The sequence below is a fragment of the Odontesthes bonariensis genome, chromosome 7 (assembly GCF_027942865.1).
Source record: "Odontesthes bonariensis isolate fOdoBon6 chromosome 7, fOdoBon6.hap1, whole genome shotgun sequence".
Taxonomy (NCBI): Eukaryota; Metazoa; Chordata; class Actinopteri; order Atheriniformes; family Atherinopsidae; genus Odontesthes; species Odontesthes bonariensis.
This window is the reverse complement of record NC_134512.1, coordinates 27,687,949-27,705,571: the sequence shown is the minus strand read 5'-3', so window position 1 is coordinate 27,705,571 and position 17,623 is coordinate 27,687,949. Positions and strand designations below refer to the sequence as shown.

Genomic DNA, 17,623 nt, shown 5'->3' with positions numbered 1-17,623 from the left:
AAAATTAGAAAATTATTACAACAAATACTAAGAAACTGTCTTACTTCTGACAGTGGATGCTATGATCTCAGTATCTTCTACTATCATATATGGCAGTGTTTCCCAACCTTTTTTGGCCTGAGTACCCCCTCACACATACAACGCGTGCGATGATTCTCCAAAAGTAGAGCAACACAGTGGTTATCACATGAAAATCATTTTATTTAATATCCTTAACTTGAACATACAATTCTCAGGCGTTCTCTCTCTTTTTTTTAACCTCAGTTGAATTCAACATAAGAATAAAATATATTTTCTTGAAATATAAATAATTAACCAAAATAGTATAAATACTAAATCAAAATAATCTTCCTTTGTTATCTAACTTAAGCAAGTAACATTTCTCTTTTTTCAAAATATTTAAAAAAATATTTAAATATTTAAAAAAATAAAAAACTCCCCGTGCGCCGCGTACCCATATTATGGCACACTGTAACTTTAAAGCAATACTATGTAACATTTCTACCTTAAAATAACAGCTTTAAAAAAAATTTGCGGCTAGAATGAGTTTTAATATTACGATTGGCCTGTCTCCTATGCCCTTCGGGGGTCTGAGTTGGAAAAACTACGCTATGTAACTTTGCTGGACCGGCCCGGGAGCTGAGCGGAAGTACTTCGACTTGCTTTCTGGCACACCTACCGCAAAAACAAATAGACCCCTCTCAAGCTCCCCGGAAGGTTGGCAGTTCGATTCCCACTCTCGCCACTCAAAAAAAGACTGGTGGAACTGATAGCTGGAGGGGTGTCAGTCCACCTCCTTGTCACAACCTTGAGCAAGGCACCGTACCCCCCCATGCTCCCCGGGCGCTTCATGGCTGCCCACCGTTCCAGGTTGGCATCTGTCTCTGAGTGTGTGACCCTGTGCGTGTGCATGTGTGTGTCAAACAGGTGCCAACCTGGATGGGTTAAAAGCACAGGACAAATTTTGTATGTATACATGACAATCATTGTCAGTACGATCATCATGGCAGAGGCACCGAAGAAACAGAAGAACACATTGACTGATGAAGCAAGGAAGAGAAAGAGAGAGGCCGACAAAGCAAGAGACCGGACTAGAGTTGCTCTTGTTGGCGAGAGCTGAAAGAAACATTTGGATACAAGTTCGATTCAGAGCTAGCCATCTTTCTGCTGGATTAGAAAGTAGCTTATTTGCTGCCATGCTTTGTGCTGTGTTGTACTTGCTTGATGTTTCACTGTGTTCGGAAAGTGACTCGCTAGTTTGTTATAACTGAGGAAAACTATTTGTATTTACGACAGTGTCGTAACCGTACATTACCTCCAAGCCTGTAGGGGGAGCCCCATAATGGGCTTTTTGAGAAGTTACATGCTTTAAAAGTTCTGCAAGACCCACGTGACACCATTCTGCTTTGTACTCGTGCTGCCTTCAGGGTCCCTTGGACTTTGCAGCGCTTGGCAGCAGTTAAACGTCGTTTCTGTATAAAGAGAAATAAAATATGTATGCATTAAGTGAAAGGAAAATTACATCGTTTGGTTCCGATGTTTCTGCCAGCTGACAATTATTTTATTTTACATTAACGTTTAGCAGGCAACACTACACGACGTTTAAGGCTTTTAATAAACGAAAGTGATCGCGTTTGACGAAATATGTGACAATATAGATGAATAATTATGAACACATGTAAAGAATGGACAAACTGAAGAGCGGCTGTCATGCTTTAGCATTTATCTTTAAAATTTGGCACGTTCATAACTATGCTGATGATTAAACACAAGTTGGATGTTAATGAAGTCCTAACGAGACATAATCATACTGTGATTATTGCAAGCTTTACTGTAACAAATTATCCATGCGTTTGTTATCAGGTGGAGTATTTTTGAAAATCCTACTTTTATATTTTACATGAATGCATCATCGTCGTCAAATAAAATAAACTGCTTGTAAAGTAAACATTCAAGTTACATGAACGAAACAGCTATTTTGTTGCCATGTATATTTACCTATTCATTCGTTCATTCAAGGAAAAATATTGGACAAGTTTAGAAATGTTGTACTGACACTCAGCCTATGACCTTTTACCTTTGACTATGTTTGTTCGAAGCTTTCATGGACGGGAGACATAACCGTCCCAGTAGTATTTAGCAGGCCGTCTGAATCTAAACAAGCAGCTCTGTTTTGCAACGACTGCAGACGCGGAGGGTGAGCTACACAACCTCTCAGGTACGTTCACATTGTGTGTTTTCGTACACATATCTCCTATTTGTAATAAACAGCAAAATACTTTTATCATGTATGTTATTGGCTAGCTAACACACAGCGCGAGTACACGCTGTGACATTGCACGTGCTTCCTCTTTGCATCACCAGCAGTTAAATAATTGATTGACCTTAATAGTTTCACGTGGCGATATTATCGCGCACTTCCAAGTTGTTGCCGTGTATTTAGTATCGTGTCTGGGTTTGTTTTGCTGCCATTTTCAACACACTTGGCTGTCAAACTTCCCCTTTACCTCCTGTTTGCACACAACAGCGTTACGGAACCGCACGTCTTGTGTAAGTCATTTGACGGCTCCGCGTTTATGCAGCCTGTGGCTCAGTCTTTCTCGCTCCTCTTGGCGAAAGACTGATATATGGAAGTTTTTCTGTGCCATCAGAGTTTGAATACGAATTTCTGATATCGAATTTTTACAGTATCAAAATCAGACTCTGAATTTGAATAAACCAACATTTGAAAAAAAAAAATTAAGTGGAAAAAAATCCAACTTCCAAAAATTCAGTGGAAAAAAAAATCCAACTTCCAAAAATTCAGTGGAAAAAGAACCAGACTCAACATCCGAGTAAACAGGGAGAAGCAATCGATCCCTGTCTCAATTCATCCAACGGCAGCCAATCAAGTTACGCTACATCGGACAGATCAGCCATGTCCACCAACGCGGGTGATGGCGCTTCGGTGACTGAGTTTACTTTATTTGCCATTTGTGTTTAGCCTGGCTGACGTGTCCACATCTCGATGAGATGGTTGTCTGGGAACTAGGTGTGCATTTTCTCGTATTTGAGGCGTGGTTTACGAATGCTATAGCCGTTTATTGGGCGCTACGAATGTCTATCGAATGGCGTCTGGTTCTTCCCATGCTGCTTTGCGTGCAATTCATAGCCAATTGTATCACTTATACTAGATGACGTATGTAGAGCGACAGAAATTCGACGAGCAAATGCATCCTTCTTGTCAATGAAATCTTTCAACGCCAAACGTTGCTCTTTTTTAAAAGTAAACTTGCGTTCTAAGCTACTTAAAACACTTTCTAAGGCTGCATCGAACGGTAACGTTGTGTCCGCTGCCATGTTGGATTAACACTCTACAAGCTTCGGTGTAGCGCATAGACGTCGTCATTGTCTTGCTGCCCCCCCCCCGGTTCTGTGATTATTTCCCTAACTCAGGTAAAAAATAAGTGTGGTGGTTTCCAGGCTGCCTTTGCAGTGTGAATGAAATTGCGCGCAAAGCAGCATGGGAATTCCCAGGCTAATTTGTGTTTGTAAAATTGAGTACAAGATATTACTCAATATCTATTGAGCTGATCTGATGAATTGAGACAGGGATCGATTGCTTCTCCCTGTTTACCCGGTCTGGTTCTTTTTCCACTGAATATTTTTAAGTTGAATTTTTGGTTTTTCAAATTCAGAGTCTGATTTTGATGCTGTAAAAATTCGATATTAGAAATTCATATTCAAACTCTGATGGCACAGAAAAACTTCCATACTGATATGTTTAGCAGATACTGAAAGCCAACTCGTAAATGTCTCAAGGATGTAGTTGTGTCCTAATGTGAATTTCCCCCAGGTCCTAATATGTCCCTTTCCTGCTGTAGTGACTGAATTCGTTGGCAGTTTATAGAATGTTTTTTTTTGTTTTCAGAATTCAGACGCTTACGTGTGCACACTGCACAGGTTTCCACTGATCTCAGTTTTAAAATGCTCTTTTGTGTATTTGATGAAATACCGCGTATAATGTATTTATAAAACATTAGGCAACAAGGACTTTAAAGGGATGATTCGGAGTAGATTCACCCTAGGGTCATTTGAACTGTGACATCCAGCCAAGTAGCCCACCCGAAGTTTTTCCGATCTTGGCCGAGCAGCAAGGCTGCTCTATTTCTCCATTGATAAAATAAATTCACAACTCTACAACATAAAAATTCATGTAGAATATAACATATACTTTGTTGTCTACAGTAGTAGATCAACCCTCATCTTACATTGAAACTCCCAGATCAAGGAAGTGACGTCGACGTAGCTTTAGCAGCAGAAAAGCTATCAGGCTTGTGTTGATAATAATAAACTCCTGGACTATGTACAAACTTCCAAATGCATCGTTTTGTGAGTACAGACCATATTTGTACTACTGTAGAAGTTTGGTGTCATGGCATGTGATTTTAGTGTGGTAATTTTGGAGATACTGCCAGGGTCCATTAGCGCTTGTACGAAGCTATTAACTCAGTAACTCAGCTGATGTTCGGCCAAGATCAGAAAAACTTCGGGTGGGCTACTTGGCTGGATGTCACGGTTCAAATGACCCTAGGGTGAATCTACTCCGAACTATCCCTTTAAGGCTGAGTAAATCAGCCTGCATAAGACCGCAACGGGGAGGCGAGGCTATGACCCAGGTTATTGTAACAATTCACAAAGCTTCACACGCTGTAACAATACACCGTGATATAGACAGCATTGTAAATGATAAGTGTGTCAAGTGATAAATCGCCACATCTGTGAGTCATCTGATTGGCACACAGTTACACTCGGCCCACACTAGGCATTCTCAAGCATGGAGCCATGTTACAACACTAATAATCTCACATCCTCCTTTCCAATAGTAACTGTTAGGCAATTATGAGAGATGTTGTGGCCCATTTCCAATCGCATGCTCCAGAGTCCGATTTATGTTCGATCCAGGAAAGCTGGAAGTACATGTCTGCTCTAAGGGTCAGTTGAACTGACTCAGTTCACAACTAATGCCCAACTCTGAGCTCAGAGTTCACCTGGAAGGGCTCCATCTGTCCCAACTAGCAGGCATGTAAACATGATACAAGCTCTTTTGGTCGACAAGAGGCTGTGATGAACCTCAGCAGCCTGCACCACCCAGAGGGACCCCGAGACCCGTCAAAGTATATGAATAAAACCTGTAAAAAGGAAAGGCAGAAAAAGTTGTAATTGAGAATTAAACTTAAAAGTTGGAAACTTGCTCAAAATACCACAAAACAAAGACTCGCATACTTAGCTGAAATTAAATTGGCGCATGTGTGATGCGATTCTTTTTCCTTGGTTCCTTGACGTGGCGAGCTGTCATGTCTGGGGGGTGGGTGGGGGGGCAGCAGTAGCAGAAACACTCTTGTGCCTCTGGTCAGATGTGAGAGTACTGGGGCTTCTGTGATTCGTCACACAGGAGTTAACTCCTCAAAGGGAGATGACAGGCACGGTTTGAAAGGGAAAACCTATCCCAAATTTGATCCAAAGAGCTTTTTGGTTTCACCTCCGGTGTGTTTATTATTAGGCCTCCTGACAGTCATTTCTGGTCCAAATCCTGAATGAAGGGACTGAGATTCCTCTGTCTGATCACGATAAGGTTTCATGTCTGTGGCTCTTTCAGGTATGGTGGCTGCAGCACGGCTGATGACTGCAGAGCTGCTGCTTTAGGGCTGACGTGCTGCCCTGACCGGCGCCATGCAGCAGAAAGGCGCCATCCAGATTATCGAATGGGAGGACCTGGACAAGAGGAAGTTCTACTCCCTGGGTGTGTTCATGACCTTGACCACCAGGGCCACGGTATATCCAGCCAGCCTCATCCGGACCCGCCTGCAGGTGCAGAAGGGGAAGAGCTTGTACTCTGGTACCATCGACGCTTTCTGTAAGATCCTGCGAGCCGAGGGTGTGAGGGGCCTCTACCGAGGCTTCATGGTCAACACGTTCACGCTGGTCTCAGGACAGGCGTATATCACCACCTATGAGCTGGTGCGCAAGTATGTGTCTCAGTACTCGCCCAGTAACACGGTGAAGTCTGTGGTGGCTGGAGGGGCGGCGTCCTTGGTGGCCCAGACCATCACCGTGCCTATTGATATAGTGTCCCAGCATCTGATGATGCAAGGACAGGGGGAGCACCTGACACGCTTCAAGGTCAAACCCAAAACCATGCTAGCCACTACCAAGCGCCGGCTGACCTTCGGGCAAACACGGGACATTACGGTGCAGATTTTTGCAGCCGATGGTTTCAAGGGATTTTACAGGGGCTACGCGGCATCGCTTCTCACGTACATCCCCAACAGCGCCCTCTGGTGGCCTTTTTATCACTTTTATGCAGGTAGATCAAGCGAGTACGTAACTGCGGATCGGTAGTCCCTACGAAAAAGGTTTTGGCCTCACACTGTGAAATGTTGTTTGTTTTTCCAGAGCAGCTCTCTTTATTAGCACCGAGTGAGTGCCCCCACCTGATTCTGCAGGCTTTGGCGGGACCAATGGCGGCGGCAACGGCCTCCACCATCACAAACCCCATGGATGTTGTTCGTGCAAGAGTACAAGTAAGCACCAGACGTAACCACTGTGTACCTCATGTGTACTTCAGGCCTCGTATGCAGAAATGGAGGTGGAAATGACAAATGGCCGTTAAAACAAAATGATACTTTTATTGAATATTTACTGATATGTTATTGATAATAGTTTCAGTGGTTTGTGAAATCTATCTGCTCATAACAAAGAGGATGTGTCCCCCTCTTAAAGGTGGAGGGACGATCATCAGTCATAGGGACATTCAAGCAGCTGCTGGCAGAAGAGGGCATCAGGGCGATGACCAAGGGACTGTCGGCCCGCATCATTTCCTCCACGCCCACGTCGGTGCTTATTGTGGTCGGATACGAGACCCTGAAGAGGCTGAGTCTGCGTGCCGAGCTGATTGAGTCCAGACACTGGTGAAAGACAAGGAGGGCGGGGGGGGACAGGACAGCATCTGAGCAGAGACGGTGACCCAAATCTGTCACCAGTCTTGGTAACCGCTCTGCTTTGTAGCTGTATCCACACGCCCTTTTTATTTTTTTACGTCTGTGTATTTGGGTACATTTGGGAGCTACTGCACAGGTATTATTACCCTGTGATTTTCCGTTGGTCAGATCTGTTTCTGGAATGTACGAGCACCACAATTCTGCCAAAAAAACAAACTAGATGGACTCTGATCAACGCGATTGTACCGTGATTTAATTTGACTTAGTGAAATGTGACATTAAGTTGCTTCTGAAAAGACTGCAGAACGGTCTTACACTTTATATTACTGAGGACACTGAGCAGCTCTCCCAGTTTTATTTAAATGAGCAAAGAAAGCACCTGCAGAAATTCTGGGATTTAATTTGCTGCAGCGAGTCCAGGAGGCCTTAGCTTCCGAACGTTTTTATGCATAATTTCGTGTCGGATTTTAAAATAAGAGACGCGTGCACATGACAGTCAGTTGGGACTCTGTATTTTGATATGATAGCAGACAGAGTAAGTTTTCAAAGTGCCACAATCTGGAGACATAAATGCCATGTTTCTGTCCTAAAAAGCACCTGAAAGAATAGAAGAGAGCTTGATATTTGAGTGCATTCCAGTAAAAAAAAAAAAAAAAAGAGAGACTTGTATGCAGAGGCTGAACTGTAAAGAATCAATGCTCCAGCCTTAATGACTGCTATTGGTTATAGCTTCAAATTTTTTAACATTAGGCTTAATATCTTAAAGTATAAGCTGCAAAAAAAAAAAAAAAAAAAAAGTATATTTCACTGTAAAGCCTTTCTGTAAGCCGTGTCAGTAGCTTGGGTTTTGTTACACACACGAACGCCATTTTGGGCCTATCAGGTACGCGCTTCTGCTTCTTTCCTCTCTGAGCATTGTGACCCCACAAAAGAAAGTGGAGCTAGTTGACAGAAGGAGACGAGATTAGAAAGGAGGGTTGAACTTTTAAAGGAGAAGATGTAACCGATTTACTATACCGTAGACAAATGTTTGGAATTGTCTCAGCGCCGAGCAAGAATACTCTTGACTGCGCCGTGTAGTGTGTCAGGTTTTAGTGGGAATTGACGCCAGCTCAACAAAATCATCTTCACTCTTGGACAAAACTTTGAGCAGGACTTTAGTTACACGTGAGAGACACGTCTCTTTCAGTCATGACACTAGGTGTCAGCTGACCACATCTTTGCAGCCGTTGTGGAGTTTTGAGACCAATTCCAAATATGAATGACTTTTTAATACCCTAAAAGATAGTGAAAGGACGCCTAGATTCAAAACAAAATATTTCCTTTTGTTACGGCTGAAGAGTGAGAACAGTATTTTTTTTTATTTTATTTTATTTTTTCATGGGCAACTGCTGCCATTAATCATTCTTTTAGGGTTCAGATGACAAGGGATCAAATTGGCTGCCAATCGGGTTATAAGGGTGTCCCCTTATATTTTTTTTGCTGCCGAGGCCAGACAAAGGAGAAAAGGCGGCAGCATCACACCAGCACACAAAACCTCAACCGCACAGCTGCCCTCAAGAGTTGACCACTCACGTTATGCGAGGTCAACCGGGCCGCTGTGGGTAATGACTGCAGTCATGTTCACACTTACTGCCAGAAAACACACGACACTGTGTGTCTGTTTTTAAAGCTCACTCGTGTCTGTAAAGGTCACCTACAGATTTATTAGTGTTCATGTGAGTAAGAGGGGTAAAATTAACATTTTCTCCAGTTTCTTGAAATGAGAATTAAATGGGTTGTATGGACGAAGTCTACGCCAGAATGTACAGTCAACCTGTCAATAAAGATCTGTAGAAAAAATAAAAGAAAAGCAGTTTGAAATGTTTCAAACGCTGACAACCTGTGGATGTTTGATTTAAAGAAGTCTGAATCGTTTCAGTGCTTGATGACTTATGTGTGAGTGCATCGGGTCGTACACTAGATGGAGCACTTTAACAGCCAATCGTAGGGCTCCCCATCGAAGCTCATTTATTAAAAGCTCGAAGAGATTCCTTTTATTTTTACCTGCCACACACAATTCTGTTAACAGATCAAATCATAAAACTAAAATATGTCTCCACCCATAAGCTAAAAAGAGAAAGAAAAGTTTAAAAAAAAACAACAGTTTTTATTTGACCGCACTCGGCCAGTGCAAAACAATCCATCGCATTTACAACTTGAATCCAACTCCTCCCTTCCAAAAATCACCAAGTTCAACTCCACAATCGGTGTTTGACTCATGAGTTAGTCAGCTGTGGGGATGTTCTCCTTCTCCTCCTGCAGCCTGTTCTTCATCACATGGGACAGTCGTAGATGTGGATGGCGCGGTCATCGCCAGCCGAGATGATCTTTGAGCCGGTGCTGTTGTACTTTACGCTCCACACCTGAGCGCAACGAGACACAATGGAGATGGTATCAAAAACTTTACCCACTTATAGCCTCAACGGTGAAGTTAATGGTTAAGCAGCACAGTATTACAAGTCTTTAAAACAAGCTCTTTACAAACACCCCAAATACGCAGCCAACCCTTTCATCTGATCACAAACTGAGCACTGCACAGAGCTAGAAAGCCAACACGGGAGGAAAATGCGCTCTAAACACAGGAACAAAGCAAAGCTGAACAGTTAATTGGCAGCAAATTGTCCCTGTGGATTTTCTGGTTTTCCAGTCGCATAATGACGAGGCTGATGAAAAGGAAAAAACAACATGGCAGACTGTGCTGCCTCTGATCTCGTCCCCAAGGAGCCGTGCTGCTCCAGGAGAACAGATCAAACTCCAAACAGGCCTCTGCAAGCAGGGATCTAATGATAGCTGGGCTTATTGGTTTTTGACCGATGTTTAAACATCAGAGAGTCTACAAGAGCGACCGCTCCGTGACATCACGTCAACACACGGCGCAGATCTTCTCACTCTGGATTAGAAACGGCTTTGTCACCTGGTCTTGATGGTCGAAGAAAGTGTTGATACAAGCTCTGGAGCTGGCGTCCCACACCTTCACACTTTTGTCAGATGAGCTGAGGGAGAACATTTGACACGTTTTACAGTTGATCTCGGAAGACTTGCAATGTAAAAGCTCAACTCTGTTGATTCTGTATGTTCAGGAATGCTATTTACTGGCGTCGAAGTGCTGCTTCTACGTATCGGAGCAACATGAAGCTGAACGTTTCACTTTACCTTGAGACAAAGTGGGTGTGATCCGGGGAGAAGGCGACATTAAGAACCCAGGATCCGTGGCCGCTCAGCGTGCCGGCCAGAATGGCTTGTTGCCTAGGAAACAATTGTTGTTGGCTTAAGTAACACATACCTTGACCCACTATGCATCTGTATTGATGCAGTTTGTGAGCTGCAGCAGAATTTCTCGCACATCTTAAGCGCAGAAACAGAACACGGCATCGCTGCTTTTTATCTACTTATCAGAGAATAAGAGACTCACACGTCGTATATTTTGATATAGCCGTCGTCGGAGGCTGTGACCAGCAGCTGGGAGTCCGGGGAGAAGGTCAGTGATCTGATGGGCATGGCGTGACCTGTGGAGACGGGGAAAAAAAACCACTCCTTAGCACGAAGGTCCTTCTCATCCTAAAGTCTGAACTAAAAAAAAAAAAAAAACTGGAATACAATGGACTTACGAATCTCATACAACAATACGTTATTAATAACGTTACACAGAAAATATTTATAAATTTTTTTAAAGGTGAAAAGTGAGATATTTGACCATTTCATGAGAAATAAAAGCTCATCTTGAATTTGATGGCAAGAAAACATTGGGGCAGGATGTTTCCCGCCGCGTAGCGTCTCAACTTCCTTCATCAACAGTCTGTAAACATCTGGGACTCTCCTACCAAGAAGCCGCGCTGTATCGTAACAGATGCACTATTCGGTTCGGCGCCGTCTTGCTGAGATACGCACGGCCTTCCCTCATAAAGACATCACCTGGATGGGAGCACAGGTTGCTCTAACTCCTGTACATAGCAGTATGTTTAAAAAAGGTCCTTGGAATAGCTTTTAGCATTGGGAACTTTACCGAAAGTGAAGAAAAAGGGAATATTAGGCCGTTTTCCTGTGGAACACTGAACTGATATTTAGCCGTATCACCACTGCTTCTGAGATCCGCTTCACGTCCGTGTTGCCTGGAGTCATCCAGCTTCTGGCGCCCGTGAGCAGATATTCCAGCCCGGGACGATAGGACGACATCCCACCATTTCTCTGCATTTCTTGGTTTTGCCTCAGAAGCTGCTTTTTTTTTTTTTGTGACCCCACAACTTTCCAGTCGGATTAAGGTCTGGCGACTCCGTAACTCTCCACGTCTTCGTGGTTTTGGTTGCCGTTTTGAAGCATTTAAGATAATTTTCGGCACTTCCTTTGTATGTTTGCCCCTCTCCAATCAACCTTTTAAATAAAACTATGCTGTTGATCTTAAAGTCTGAAACAAATCATTTTATTTAGGTCAGCATGTTCAACATTTGCTGCATTCGTCCATAAATAAGGGCCACCTGTTTGACACCTGTTTGTTGACAGAATGAATGACCTCGCTAATTGAACTCCACACTATTATTTTGAACACGCTCCAGAATCGGCAGCATGCGCGTCATGACTGCTGGTTTTCTATTATGCTACCACAGGGACTGTACTTTTATAGTGCTTTGCTAGTCTAACTGACCACTCAAAGCGCTTCAACCCTTCATGCCACATTCTCACATTCGCTCAAACTCATACAGCACATCTTACTCTATAACTAGGTGCTTCCTACTCATTCACACACCGATGGACGCATCGGTAGGCGACGTGGGTTTCAGTGTCTCGCACTTCGACATGTGGCCTGGGGAAGCCGGAGTTGAACCTCCGGAAAAAAACGATTGGTGGGCGCCTGCTCTTCCACCTGAGCTACAGCTGCTGTTTCCTTTTCGCACCACTGACTTTTCCAGCATTCTGTCGCCCCTGTTGCTGCCATCAAACTCAAGTTGAGCTACTATTTTTTTTTTCATGAAATAGTAAAATGGCTCACTTTAAAAAATATCAAAATGTTTTCAATCTTCTATAGTGAATGAAATTCATAGCTTATAGCTTGGAGCCTTGCTCGGTGGATTATTTTGGAATGATTGATCTAAGAAAAACAAAAATAAGCTGCCGTGCAGGGAAAGCTTTATCCACTTATCAAACAATCACAACAAGTTGCACCTCACCAGCATAATGAATGCCAACTGTTCAACCTACCTTCCAGTGTGTGGAAAAGCTTTCCAGTGGCAATGTCAAAGATTTTGATGATTCCATCGATGGCTCCGCCGGCCAAATACTTCCCATCGGGGCTCTGTGGAGCAAAAAACGGATTTAACTAATCAGTTTAAAATGGGGATTTACAGCTAGATGAGCCATTTCAATACTTCTTTATAAATGGAGAGCGATTTAACAGTTCTACAAAGAAGGAAACATTGGCATACATAAGCTATACTCAGAATGAATTTTCCTCGTGTGTCCAGGGAATATTCCTTCTTCCCACTTTCCACACCAAAGATGTTGAGCTTGCCGTGATGGCTTCCTGTGGCGATGTATTTAGAGTCTGGGGAGAAGGCAACCGACCAAGCGTCAACTAGAAAGGAAGGAGGAGGATAAAAAAGACATGAGAATCTGTCGCCTGTGCCACTTAAAGCTGCAGTCTGCAAGATTTGTTGTTGTCATACGTAAAGTTCTAATTTTTGGCATTTTAAGAGTTTACATGATCTATCAGAACGCTTGAAGTTGAAAACGGTGACCTCCGTAGTCGCAAAATGCAAGAAATGCTTATTTTTTAACCGAAAAATAAAAAGTTATTCAACTTCCTGTCCCGCCCCTTCAAAACACATGAGAACTCGTGCACGTCTACGTGCACGTCAGATGCGCCTACACGACTCCTCATTCATCAACTCACCTGTCATTTGCGATCATAAGACACAGTAAGTAGACTAGCCCGAAATAAAGTTCAATAGTCTAGATAAATAAGCGTGAGGACGAGCCTACCTTGTATCGCGCGTGCACAATCGGTGATTGACAGGCAGCAGAGCCCAGCTCGTAAACCTGATTGGTTACCTTTTACCGGTCCGGTTTGCAATTTTGTAAACAAACCTGCTGGCTTTGGAGGGACCTAGCGGGACATATAGGGGACCTAGAGAACTCATTATTATTTTGTATTGGGGTATTTAATGTACTACTTTCAGAATCCCCGGACAGTTCCAGGCATTATGCTTGAAAAAGAGTTGCAGACTGCAGCTTTAAGGTAAAAACGAGCTAACAAATTGTTTTTTTTTAGCCACTGGACAAACAGAGTCGGAGTCAAAGCAACTGCTCACAGTTTTGCATTGATGAATAAATCAGTCCTACCTGGTCCAGCGTCCATGGACTTGATCTGTTTTCCAGACTCCAGGTCCCAGAGACGGATGTGCGCATCTAGGGAGCTGGAGGCAGCGATGGCTCCGTTGTGACTGATGTCCACTGACACCACGCCCAGCTGGTGGCCCTCCAGAGTCCACTGCAGCTCCAGCTTCTCATCCGACCTGCGCAGAGAACGCCACGCGGGGATTACTGGGCCTTGTCCAGCCGAATAAACTCGCCTTTTAAAAGTGAAGCCGAGAAGCTCTTAACATGCAGAAGGATGAAAAATTAATAAATAAATACAATATTTGAACCAATCAATTTCATCTCATGTCACTAAAAGCTAAGATTTACAAAGAAAAAGCAGCAGTGCGACATTCACTTAATTCGATATTTTCATTTTCAGTAACTGTAAGCTGTTAAATGTATCGTTATCTATATTTGAAGACCTGGACATAAACTAATCTAACTTCTATTGAATATAAATAAGAATCTTAATGGCACATAAGTCTTATATATCCTGTTTCTGATGAAATAATTTTTCTAACTGACCTGAGCATCAGTTTACATGTCAAGTCAAGTCAAATTGTATAGCACATTTCATGTACAAAACAATTCAAAGTGGAAGAAGCATTAAAAATACATAAAAGAATTTAAAGAGAAACACATAAAAGAATTTAAAGAGAAACAAATAAAATTATTAAAATGCATTAAAATTATTAAAAACAAGCAACAGTCTAGATAAATTCAAATATATCGTGCAGATTTCATGCATACACATGAGAAAAGAAATGTCTTTAACCTGGATTTAAAAATGTCTCCATTTGGTGAAAGTTTAATCTCCACTGGCAGTTTGTTCCACTTGTTGGCAGCATAACAGCTAAATGCTGCTTCTCCATGTTTAGTCTGGACTCTGGACTGGACCAGCTGACCTGAGTCCTTGGATCTAAGAGCTCTGCTGGGTTTATATTCTCTGAACATATCACAGATGTATTTTGGGCCTAAACCGTTCTGGGATTTGTAAACCATCAGCAGGCTTTTAAAATCTATTCTGTGACTGACTGGAAGCCAGTGTAAAGATTTTAAAACTGGTGTGATGTGTTCAGATCTCTTAGTCCAGGTTAAAACTCTAGCAACAGTGTTCTGGATGAGCTGCAGATGTTTAATGCTCTTTTTGGGAAGTCCAGTTAAAAGAGCATTACAGTAATCGAGTCTACTGGAGATGAATGCATGGATGAGTTTCTCCTGGTCTTTTTGGAAGAGGAAACCTTTAATTCTTTCAAAAAAGTTTGCCATTTTTTTTTCTTTCACATCCAAAGAGGCCAAACGGTTTGGAGTGTGAACGTCTGGCAGCTACGTGACCTTAACTGCAGCTGTCAAATGTTTTAACAGAAAATGTGCGTAAAGTGATGCTGGCAGACCAAAGGCAACAAGCCAACTTGCTCTGTGAAGCTCAACTCAGGTACAGAGCAAGCAGAGTTTTGAAATGCATGTTGAGAAATCAGAGAACACCGGCTACTCGAGTAACGGCAAAGCTTTCTGAACCGGCTTTGGAGCGCAAGCTGTGCGTTGGAAATCCTTGCGAATAACCCAGTGTTGACATTCAGAACTAACGACAGTGTTTTGGTTTAGTATAGCCTTTAAACACGAGGACGTCCCTTTGCTCTCCAGCTCGACAACATGAATCGTCAGCCTATTTCTTTGCACATGTTGTGAAATCGAATCATTCATTGAATTCAGTGAAAGATCACATCAGAAAAGAAGCACATACCATTTCCACACTTTCACCATATCATCTAGTGAGCCTGTGACGATGGTTTCCGAGCCGTCCGCTTCACTTTTCCCCCACGCCGCTGTCCAGATGGCATCATCGTGTGCTAGGAGGAATACAAGATAAAAACTCATTTGAGCATAAGAGGTGATTCACCAGGCAGCTTCACACTTATGTTCAGACTATTTTGTAATAGATGCAGCTAGAGAAATTACTTTTTTTTTTAAAGTCATTAAATAACTAAGAAAAAACCTATCACTCATCACCCATCTCTCTCTCCTGCGGCACTCAGCTTCACGATGTATTTGTATATGCTGTCATTTAATTTTCTGCTAAACTTACTTTTATTTGAAATTATACACATTAGGTGCTATAGTGAGTACTTACAGTCGCAGGATGCTGGATGTAAACAAATTAAAAATGAACTATAATATATATTTTTTAAAGAAACAACACAGAGGGCAAGGTGTGACTTACTACTAATGTGCTCACAACCGTATCTGAAAAAGAGCGGAGATCTAAGAAATAAGTTTTTTTTACGCACGCACAAAAATAAAGAAAAGAAGGCATTCAAAAATACAGAAGATCCGTTTATTTGATGCTTTTTGTCATTTTTGAACCAACTACTGGTATCATCAAGTGTGTGAACAATATGCAACCACACAGGTTACAGTAAAGGGGGAAAAATGTGAAGAGTAATGTTACTCACCGTGTTCTTGCTTGAACAGAATACTGTACTGAAATCAAAGCACAGGTTCAAACTTAGTCTTTGGTGAAACAAATCCAAGGCAGAATATGAGGCTTTCTGAATTTAACTCTTACTTGAGTACTCATTGTTTTGGTCCTGGGAGTAGTAGAGGCCAAGCTACTTCTCTTCAAACTGAAATAAACATGCTCGTGAGTCAGGCACAACGCACTCAAAAGTAAAATTATCTCAAGAAATATGTTAGTTGCAACTGTCTCTGAACTCTTTAGCGCGTTTAGCGGCCGAAAACCCGACTCACTTTTAAACTGAAGAGCGTGTACGGTATTTATATATTTAAAAAAAGTTTTAAAAAAGCAGTGGACCGGAGGTTTAACAACTGTATTCATGCACCAAACTTGTGCAGTTGTAAAAAATAAACAGTGGGAAAACTACAGCTAACGCTGGCTAACTCCTGCTAGCATGTAGCAGGTTAGCACTGCAGGCAAAGACAGTGTTAGCAGGTAGTCGTTCAGTATAACAAGCTAGCTTTATTGACAATAAATTAGTTATCCATGATAGTATGCACCCACGTACCTTGAAAATGCCTACCACACAGCCAAAGCTAATTTTGAAAGCTCATTGATTTACATGTGAAACGCCATGACAACATTTGATGTAACTTCCGCCCTTCTCGTTCTTCTTCTTCGACTGTGTTTGATAGCGCATAGGAAATAACCAAAGAAGCTCCCGATCGCCAATAGCGGTGGAAATGTTTTAGAACATTTTTATTTGATTTAAATGTTTTTAAAATGATTAGATATTTGAGATATAGATACTTGACCGACATTTGAATTTGTAATGCTATTTCTTATAATAAGTCAATTAGCTCAGTGCATAGACTGTAGGTGTGATGATAAATATGTGCATGAAAACAAAACTAGATGACAAGGAAAACAAATCATAAGTTACACACAAGCATTTCTGAATGAAAAACAAACACAAAAAAAATAAATCAGCGATAAATTAAAATTAGAATAAGAGAGATAAATTACTACTGGGGCAATTTCCATCTTTTTTTTCATGAACTGTATTCTTTATATCCGTGTATAAATTAATTTGCATGTATTAAATCTGCACTGGTGTACTCTTGTGGCTTGTGTGTCAACTTTAGAATTTAAAGACCCCAGTTTTACCATCTGAAATGCCTGGATGGCCCCAAAAAAAGGAAAAGATAAAAATTGATGTATTTTTGATGAGACGTTTGGCCTTGACTGCCATAATATCAGGCTAAAGTAAAACCTCCATGCGGCTGACGGAAGGGAAACCTTGTTCTTAAGACTAAGCAGAACCATATTGCAACATTTTGAAAGTTGTTGCAGCAGCAGCAGCAGTCTAAGCTCCTCTCTCCCAAAACGCCAGTCAAAACAAAGTTTCAAAAGAATCTTACGAAGTAGAATAAGGCAAATATACCCAATGTGTGTTAAAACTCAAAGTAAAGCAGAGATGGCCACTTGCAACAAAAAGAAGGACATGAAGTGGTTCTGCTGACGGTTCAGGACTCGATCCTGGAAGAGGTGCCTTGTTTATAATACACTGCGCACAGAGCTGTGCTGGAACTCTAGCATTGGCCACAGTTATCCCGCAGTGGATATTTGGTGGTGATGGCATAAAATCAAATGCTCCATATTCACAGCTGTCAGATTTTTGAGCCATGGAGGCACATTTGTTCTATTCGCCAGTCAGGTCGTGGTATCGTTTTACTTGACCGAAAAAAAACAGAAGAACTGACAAATAAAAAGCTAAATACCTCATGGGATTCTG

At 42.1% G+C, this 17,623-nt stretch overlaps 2 protein-coding genes across 3 annotated transcripts; one reads left to right on the top strand and one right to left on the bottom strand.

Moving 5' to 3' along the window:
- The first annotated feature begins 1,923 nt into the window (after positions 1–1,923).
- Positions 1,924–9,133, top strand: slc25a44a (solute carrier family 25 member 44a). Its single transcript, XM_075470377.1, has 4 exons — positions 1,924–2,218; positions 5,639–6,346; positions 6,436–6,563; positions 6,763–9,133. The coding sequence occupies exons 2-4, from the start codon at positions 5,713–5,715 to the stop codon at positions 6,952–6,954; spliced, it is 954 nt and encodes a 317-aa protein (XP_075326492.1). The 5' UTR covers positions 1,924–2,218; positions 5,639–5,712; the 3' UTR covers positions 6,955–9,133.
- skic8 (SKI8 subunit of superkiller complex) lies at positions 9,109–16,509 on the bottom strand. 2 transcript variants are annotated; one of them, XM_075470378.1, is made up of 11 exons: positions 16,397–16,509; positions 15,940–15,997; positions 15,827–15,854; positions 15,118–15,223; positions 13,356–13,528; positions 12,440–12,588; positions 12,216–12,309; positions 10,435–10,528; positions 10,176–10,268; positions 9,937–10,015; positions 9,109–9,385 (listed from the first exon to the last, which is right to left on the bottom strand). In XM_075470378.1, the coding sequence occupies exons 2-11, from the start codon at positions 15,949–15,951 to the stop codon at positions 9,296–9,298; spliced, it is 918 nt and encodes a 305-aa protein (XP_075326493.1). In that variant the 5' UTR covers positions 15,952–15,997; positions 16,397–16,509; the 3' UTR covers positions 9,109–9,295. The 2 variants fall into 2 exon arrangements, with proteins under 2 accessions (XP_075326493.1, XP_075326494.1); XM_075470379.1 differs by lacking the exon at positions 16,397–16,509 and having other exon boundaries at positions 15,827–15,849.
- Positions 16,510–17,623: the final 1,114 nt, after the last annotated feature.

Bases quoted from the DNA above. Each gene is read 5' to 3' on its own strand.
- slc25a44a (XM_075470377.1), top strand. From the start codon at position 5,713: ATGCAGCAGAAAGGCGCCATCCAGATTATCGAATGGGAGGACCTGGAC. The intron at 6,347-6,435 runs GTAGATCAAGCG...TTGTTTTTCCAG, and splicing joins TTTTTATCACTTTTATGCAG to AGCAGCTCTCTTTATTAGCA. The intron at 6,564-6,762 runs GTAAGCACCAGA...CCCCTCTTAAAG, and splicing joins TTGTTCGTGCAAGAGTACAA to GTGGAGGGACGATCATCAGT.
- skic8 (XM_075470378.1), bottom strand. The intron at 15,224-15,826 runs GTGAGTAACATT...TATTCCTCCTAG, and splicing joins TCTGTTCAAGCAAGAACACG to CACACGATGATGCCATCTGG. The intron at 12,589-13,355 runs GTAGGACTGATT...CTTCCTTTCTAG, and splicing joins GTCCATGGACGCTGGACCAG to TTGACGCTTGGTCGGTTGCC.